This window comes from Alosa sapidissima, chromosome 8, assembly GCF_018492685.1.
Source record: "Alosa sapidissima isolate fAloSap1 chromosome 8, fAloSap1.pri, whole genome shotgun sequence".
Lineage (NCBI taxonomy): Eukaryota > Metazoa > Chordata > Actinopteri > Clupeiformes > Clupeidae > Alosa > Alosa sapidissima.
In genome coordinates this window covers 6,333,067-6,340,553 of record NC_055964.1, presented here as the reverse complement: position 1 = coordinate 6,340,553, position 7,487 = coordinate 6,333,067, and the positions used below count along the sequence as shown (strand labels likewise).

At 38.4% G+C, this 7,487-nt stretch overlaps 2 protein-coding genes across 3 annotated transcripts; both read left to right on the top strand.

The window, feature by feature from the left end:
* Window positions 1–1,840: 1,840 nt before the first annotated feature.
* Window positions 1,841–3,625, top strand: LOC121715240 (beta-microseminoprotein-like). 2 transcript variants are annotated; one of them, XR_006033566.1, is made up of 6 exons: window positions 1,841–1,855; window positions 1,951–2,130; window positions 2,606–2,693; window positions 2,808–2,849; window positions 2,939–3,088; window positions 3,366–3,625. XR_006033566.1 is itself a non-coding variant. In XM_042100727.1 (5 exons), exons 1-5 carry the CDS (start codon window positions 2,128–2,130, stop codon window positions 3,490–3,492), a joined length of 378 nt encoding a protein of 125 aa, XP_041956661.1. In that variant the 5' UTR covers window positions 2,022–2,127; the 3' UTR covers window positions 3,493–3,625. The 2 variants fall into 2 exon arrangements, 1 of the variants encoding a protein (XP_041956661.1); XM_042100727.1 differs by lacking the exon at window positions 1,841–1,855 and having other exon boundaries at window positions 2,022–2,130; window positions 2,939–3,056.
* Window positions 3,626–5,126: 1,501 nt separating this feature from the next.
* LOC121715241 (beta-microseminoprotein-like) lies at window positions 5,127–7,292 on the top strand. Its single transcript, XM_042100728.1, has 5 exons — window positions 5,127–5,279; window positions 5,755–5,842; window positions 5,957–5,998; window positions 6,088–6,205; window positions 6,503–7,292. Exons 1-5 carry the CDS (start codon window positions 5,277–5,279, stop codon window positions 6,627–6,629), a joined length of 378 nt encoding a protein of 125 aa, XP_041956662.1. The 5' UTR covers window positions 5,127–5,276; the 3' UTR covers window positions 6,630–7,292.
* Window positions 7,293–7,487: the final 195 nt, after the last annotated feature.

The following is a 7,487-nucleotide window of genomic DNA, read 5'->3' as shown; positions in this document are numbered from 1 at the left end:
AGCTCCTTAAACACTACACTGCCACCGCCCATAAATCAACAGTCTTCTGCTACCATATTATTTCCTAATGAAAAACATTTATGGCAATGGAGAGGATCAAGAACCACATCACAAAGGCGGTGAACTCACAAATGGACATACTCCAATGTATCGGGCTGAGGGACTAAGGAAGCAAAGGTATTCATTGCTAAAACCATCCACACGCACCTGGAATCCCCCAACTCTATAGCAAGACTTCTGTCTGCTGACTTCTCTTCTGCATTCAACACTTTACAGCCCCAACATTCTGGCCTGGAAGCTCACCAATTCATTTATTTTCTATCTTACATTTCTTTGCATTTTTATGTTATTTATCTGTGTTCTACTCTATGTGGCTGTGCACATTGCCCCTTGGGGATAAATAAAGTGTTTAGAATTGAATAGTCAATGCACCTCAGAGAACACACCAGAGGATGTTTGTGGAAATACCGGTACATGTGCACAGAAAAGTTCATTAAGGCATGAAATGGCATATACAACATGATTGACAGCTTTTCGTGTCATACATCGATTCCACATGTAAAACATTTAGCACTCTGGGATGTCAGATGTTTTACCAGGCTCGCTGGTAAAAAAAAAAAAAAAAATCTCTTGAATGCCACATTGCTAGTATTGACCTCTCCAGAATAAGTCCCGCCTCCGTAACTTCCGTATCCATCCAACTTCCGGGCGTGAATTGTCTATGGGAAATAACATGGCGTTTCGAAATATCATACCGGTAAAACATCTGTAGGTAGCGAAGTTGAAAAAGATGGCGGGCAGATTGGCCTACACACTTCTGCCATCTAGTTTCCACTGGATTTTTTTTATTGTCGGTGCCGTTTAAGTAATATACTATAGACTATACTACTTAAACGGCACCGAAAATCACATTTGACCGCGAACACAACAAGAGTTTTTTGTACCTTAACCTTGACTTGCATCTGATGTCGCAATACATTGTACTTTCATAAAATCATGCAACATATTCTACCTTGTCTGTGGACATTGTTATTTGCAAAGCCGGTGCTGGATAAACAAATAGTTTGTGCGACAGCGGAAGGTGTTGCTTTAAGTAAATTGAAACCAATAATTGGTTCAAGTCAACAGAATGCATTTTAATAGGTTGTATTACAAAGTTGAGACAACACATACTTTTCAGTGAAGTTAACTTAGAGAGTGTTATTCAGAGCTTAACTAAACTTAAAGCAATGAGTTGAAATAAATAGTGAATCCAATTTGAGTTTACTTAATATATTTGTGTTACATGCTTCAAATGTAAAGCACTTTTAGCTGCATTCTGTGTATGAAAGGTGCTATACAAATAAAGCTTATTATAATAGTATAACTTACAAATAAAAACCCCACCCCCATCTTGCCTGTTCATAATTCTGAGAAATTCTTGAATTGTGTGCATGTGTGCATGTATGTACGTGTGTGTGTGTGTGTGTGTGCATGTGCATGCATGCGTACATATGTGTACTGTGTGTGTATGTGTCATACGTATGATTAATGTGAATGTATGTGTGTGCGTGTGTATCTGTTTATGCACATTTGTGCATATGGAATGGGTCAACATGGCCCCTGGAGGCAAACACTGGTCATCCTAGACCAGGGGTGGGCAAACTGCGGGCCGCGAGCCGGTTGGATCCAGCCCGCCAAGCACTTTCATCCGGCCTGCCAAGCATTTAATTTGTTTATCAGGCTACTCGCTATTTTTTGCCTGCGATAGACGAAGTTGGTCGCCGTGTCGGTGCCGTTTAAGTAGTATACTATAGACTATACTACTTAAACGGCACCGAAAATCAAAAAATCCAGTGGAAACTAGATGGCAGAAGTGTGTAGGCCAATCTGCCCAGCAGCTTTTTCTACTTTGTCACCTACAGAGTTTGACAGGTACGATCTTTCAAAACGCCATGTTATTTCCCATAGACATTTGACTACCGAAGGTTGGATGGATACGGAAGTTAGGAGGCGGGACTTATTCTGGAGAGGTCTATCCCAGTTAAGGACAAGGAGGACAGCTCCACCCCTATTCCAGCAGGTTGCTGGTTTAAAGCGCCACTGCACAGTTACCCATCATGAGAAATACAGGCTCAGTTTGCAAACATGGTATGTCTGATATATTTTTCTATTTAAAATGTTAAATTACTCTTGATACATATTACATGTAACATACATAATATAACATATTAGCTCTCCTCTCTAATAGCCTTTGTTTTCCAGGATTATACTTAATTTGTTGTTTTATTAAACATGCTCTTTAATTTGTTTATCTGATTTAATGGTGTTCAATGAAGCTTCAAATCAGTTAATGTGCATGATATCCCAACACCAAATATACTAATGCTGTCCTGCTTCACACCACTGAAAGAGCAAACTTCAGGTCTGCTAATCTAAATATTTCCGCTTTTTGCTGTCAAAATAGTTTATTTAGTCAGGCTTGCGCGTGACCTTTTATTTTCTGTTCTGCTTTTATTCATAGCTGACTTGACAAGTTGAACCTTTCATGTTTGTAAGTTAAAATTGACGCATGTCTGTTATAACCCTTTTTAAAAACCTTGTCTGTGTCTCTGAACACCTGAAGAGGTGTGCAGCTGTGATACTGATGTTGTGCACTCTGGCAGCATTGACTAATGCTGCCTGCTGGTTCACAGAAAAGGAAAAACCACGAGGTACAAATATAACTCCATAAATCACACAATATATGATGTAAACCAGCATTACTATCTCTACAAAACATATTAGTCATGCATCTAACACAAAACAATAACTTGTGAATTGTGAAGTAATTGTGGACAGCGATGGCAACACACGGATTGAAGACACAGGTACAAGCATGAAACAAACATATAATCTCATACCATAAACCTATGGCTATATGCTGAAAATCTAAAAATGGCTGTGTGCTTCTGTTCAGCCCAGAACCCTTGCCTGGATGAGTTTGATAATCAGACCTATCCTGTTGTGTCCACATGGAGAAGCAGGAAATGCCAGCGTTGCACTTGCACAGAGAGAGGAATGGAGTGTTGCCACATGTAAGTGGACCACATGACCTTACAGGTCAAAGGTCAATATCTTCAATGCATGTTTTTTTTTTTTTTTTTTTTTGGGGGGGGGGGGGGGGGGGGGGTTGGGGGGTAGTGTATAAATCAAGATACACTAGTGTATAAATCAAGAAAAAAAAGAGAACATTTTGAAAGTACTTATCAGCACAAGTTACTTTTTCCATAAATATCCTCATCAGAAACATAACAAATATTTGAGACATTTGTCCATTGACATTTGATCCTTGTTATTCATTATGTAATCACCACACGCAGTTAATGTAATGCATTTTTTTATAGGATGGGAAGTCCACGTGGATATGACCGTGACTGTGAGGCGCATTATGACTGGGAGAACTGCTCATTCAAAGTAGTTAAAAAGTCTGACGAAGGCATTTTTTGTCCCCACGATGCTGTTGGGAAATAACAAGGTTCTACAAGTGCATTATATAACATGGATGGCAGAGTGCAGTGCATCTCTGTTGTGTACACCATCTGAGACCATCGATACATGGGGATCAACATCACTAGTGAAATAATAAAAGATATCATGAAAGAAATGTAATGTTTTCCTTTGACACAAATGTTTAGGTGTTTAGGGCTGTTTTTTGTTCCATCGGGATCCTTCATACTCAGTGGAAAACAGCCCATTTCCATGTTTTCATATGATTGTGCACCTTCTGTCTCGCCACACTAAATATTATTTCAACTCTGGAGCAAGGAATCAATTAAAAGATTGAAAAAAGGCTTTGTGTTACATTCCTGGACAGTAAGCACAACATGCTTTTTTTATTTTGTGATGCATCATCTTTAGCAAACAGTTTCCCTCATTAGAAATGTTTCCCTTGGACAAAGAACAAGAATTTTTTTTTACAAAAACCAAAGAACCCACTTCTAAATACACACTTTATTTTAGTGGTCTTCACAAGTGGATATCCTGTAGTCAGAATAGATTAACAATGTTTTTGAGAGAAAATAATTGTCAATCGGTCACATTTGACCGCGAACACAACAAGAGTTTTTTGTACCTTAACCTTGACTTGCATCTGATGTCGCAATACATTGTACTTTCATAAAATCATGCAACATATTCTACCTTGTCTGTGGACATTGTTATTTGCAAAGCCGGTGCTGGATAAACAAATAGTTTGTGCGACAGCGGAAGGTGTTGCTTTAAGTAAATTGAAACCAATAATTGGTTCAAGTCAACAGAATGCATTTTAATAGGTTGTATTACAAAGTTGAGACAACACATACTTTTCAGTGAAGTTAACTTAGAGAGTGTTATTCAGAGCTTAACTAAACTTAAAGCAATGAGTTGAAATAAATAGTGAATCCAATTTGAGTTTACTTAATATATTTGTGTTACATGCTTCAAATGTAAAGCACTTTTAGCTTCATTCTGTGTATGAAAGGTGCTATACAAATAAAGCTTATTATAATAGTATAACTTACAAATAAAAACCCCACCCCCATCTTGCCTGTTCATAATTCTGAGAAATTCTTGAATTGTGTGCATGTGTGCATGTATGTACGTGTGTGTGTGTGTGTGTGTGCATGTGCATGCATGCGTACATATGTGTACTGTGTGTGTATGTGTCATACGTATGATTAATGTGAATGTATGTGTGTGCGTGTGTATCTGTTTATGCACATTTGTGCATATGGAATGGGTCAACATGGCCCCTGGAGGCAAACACTGGTCATCCTAGACCAGGGGTGGGCAAACTGCGGGCCGCGAGCCGGTTGGATCCAGCCCGCCAAGCACTTTCATCCGGCCTGCCAAGCATTTAATTTGTTTATCAGGCTACTCGCTATTTTTTGCCTGCGATAGACGAAGTTGGTCGCCGTGTCGGTGCCGTTTAAGTAGTATACTATAGACTATACTACTTAAACGGCACCGAAAATCAAAAAATCCAGTGGAAACTAGATGGCAGAAGTGTGTAGGCCAATCTGCCCAGCAGCTTTTTCTACTTTGTCACCTACAGAGTTTGACAGGTACGATCTTTCAAAACGCCATGTTATTTCCCATAGACATTTGACTACCGAAGGTTGGATGGATACGGAAGTTAGGAGGCGGGACTTATTCTGGAGAGGTCTATCCCAGTTAAGGACAAGGAGGACAGCTCCACCCCTATTCTAGCAGGTTGCTGGTTTAAAGCGCCACTGCACAGTTACCCATCATGAGAAATACAGGCTCAGTTTGCAAACATGGTATGTCTGATATATTTTTCTATTTAAAATGTTAAATTACTCTTGATACATATTACATATAACATACATAATATAACATATTAGTTCTCTTCTCTAATAGCCTTTGTTTTCCAGGATTATACTTAATTTGTTGTTTTATTAAACATGCTCTTTAATTTGTTTATCTGATTTAATGGTGTTCAATGAAGCTTCAAATCAGTTAATGTGCATGATATCCCAACACCAAATATACTAATGCTGTCCTGCTTCACACCACTGAAAGAGCAAACTTCAGGTCTGCTAATCTAAATATTTCCGCTTTTTGCTGTCAAAATAGTTTATTTAGTCAGGCTTGCGCGTGACCTTTTATTTTCTGTTCTGCTTTTATTCATAGCTGACTTGACAAGTTGAACCTTTCATGTTTGTAAGTTAAAATTGACGCATGTCTGTTATAACCCTTTTTAAAAACCTTGTCTGTGTCTCTGAACACCTGAAGAGGTGTGCAGCTGTGATACTGATGTTGTGCACTCTGGCAGCATTGACTAATGCTGCCTGCTGGTTCACAGAAAAGGAAAAACCACGAGGTACAAATATAACTCCATAAATCACACAATATATGATGTAAACCAGCATTACTATCTCTACAAAACATATTAGTCATGCATCTAACACAAAACAATAACTTGTGAATTGTGAAGTAATTGTGGACAGCGATGGCAACACACGGATTGAAGACACAGGTACAAGCATGAAACAAACATATAATCTCATACCATAAACCTATGGCTATATGCTGAAAATCTAAAAATGGCTGTGTGCTTCTGTTCAGCCCAGAACCCTTGCCTGGATGAGTTTGATAATCAGACCTATCCTGTTGTGTCCACATGGAGAAGCAGGAAATGCCAGCGTTGCACTTGCACAGAGAGAGGAATGGAGTGTTGCGACATGTAAGTGGACCACATGACCTTACAGGTCAAAGGTCAATATCTTCAATGCATGTTTTTTTTTTTTTTTTTGGGGGGGGGGGGGGTTGGGGGGTAGTGTATAAATCAAGATACACTAGTGTATAAATCAAGAAAAAAAAGAGAAAATTTTGAAAGTACTTATCAGCACAAGTTACTTTTTCCATAAATATCCTCATCAGAAACATAACAAATATTTGAGACATTTGTCCATTGACATTTGATCCTTGTTATTCATTATGTAATCACCACACGCAGTTAATGTAATGCATTTTTTTATAGGATGGGAAGTCCACGTGGATATGACCGTGACTGTGAGGCGCATTATGACTGGGAGAACTGCTCATTCAAAGTAGTTAAAAAGTCTGACAAAGGCATTTTTTGTCCCCACGCTGCTGTTGGGAAATAACAAGGTTCTACAAGTGCATTATATAACATGGATGGCAGAGTGCAGTGCATCTCTGTTGTGTACACCATCTGAGACCATCGATACATGGGGATCAACATCACTAGTGAAATAATAAAAGATATCATGAAAGAAATGTAATGTTTTCCTTTGACACAAATGTTTAGGTGTTTAGGGCTGTTTTTTGTTCCATCGGGATCCTTCATACTCAGTGGAAAACAGCCCATTTCCATGTTTTCATATGATTGTGCACCTTCTGTCTCGCCACACTAAATATTATTTCAACTCTGGAGCAAGGAATCAATTAAAAGATTGAAAAAAGGCTTTGTGTTACATTCCTGGACAGTAAGCACAACATGCTTTTTTTATTTTGTGATGCATCATCTTTAGCAAACAGTTTCCCTCATTAGAAATGTTTCCCTTGGACAAAGAACAAGCATTTTTTTTTACAAAAACCAAAGAACCCACTTCTAAATACACACTTTATTTTAGTGGTCTTCACAAGTGGATATCCTGTAGTCAGAATAGATTAACAATGTTTTTGAGAGAAAATAATTGTCAATCGGTCACATTTGACCGCGAACACAACAAGAGTTTTTTGTACCTTAACCTTGACTTGCATCTGATGTCGCAATACATTGTACTTTCATAAAATCATGCAACATATTCTACCTTGTCTGTGGACATTGTTATTTGCAAAGCCGGTGCTGGATAAACAAATAGTTTGTGCGACAGCGGAAGGTGTTGCTTTAAGTAAATTGAAACCAATAATTGGTTCAAGTCAACAGAATGCATTTTAATAGGTTGTATTACAAAGTTGAGACAACACATACTTTTCAGTGAAGTTAACTTAGAGAGTGT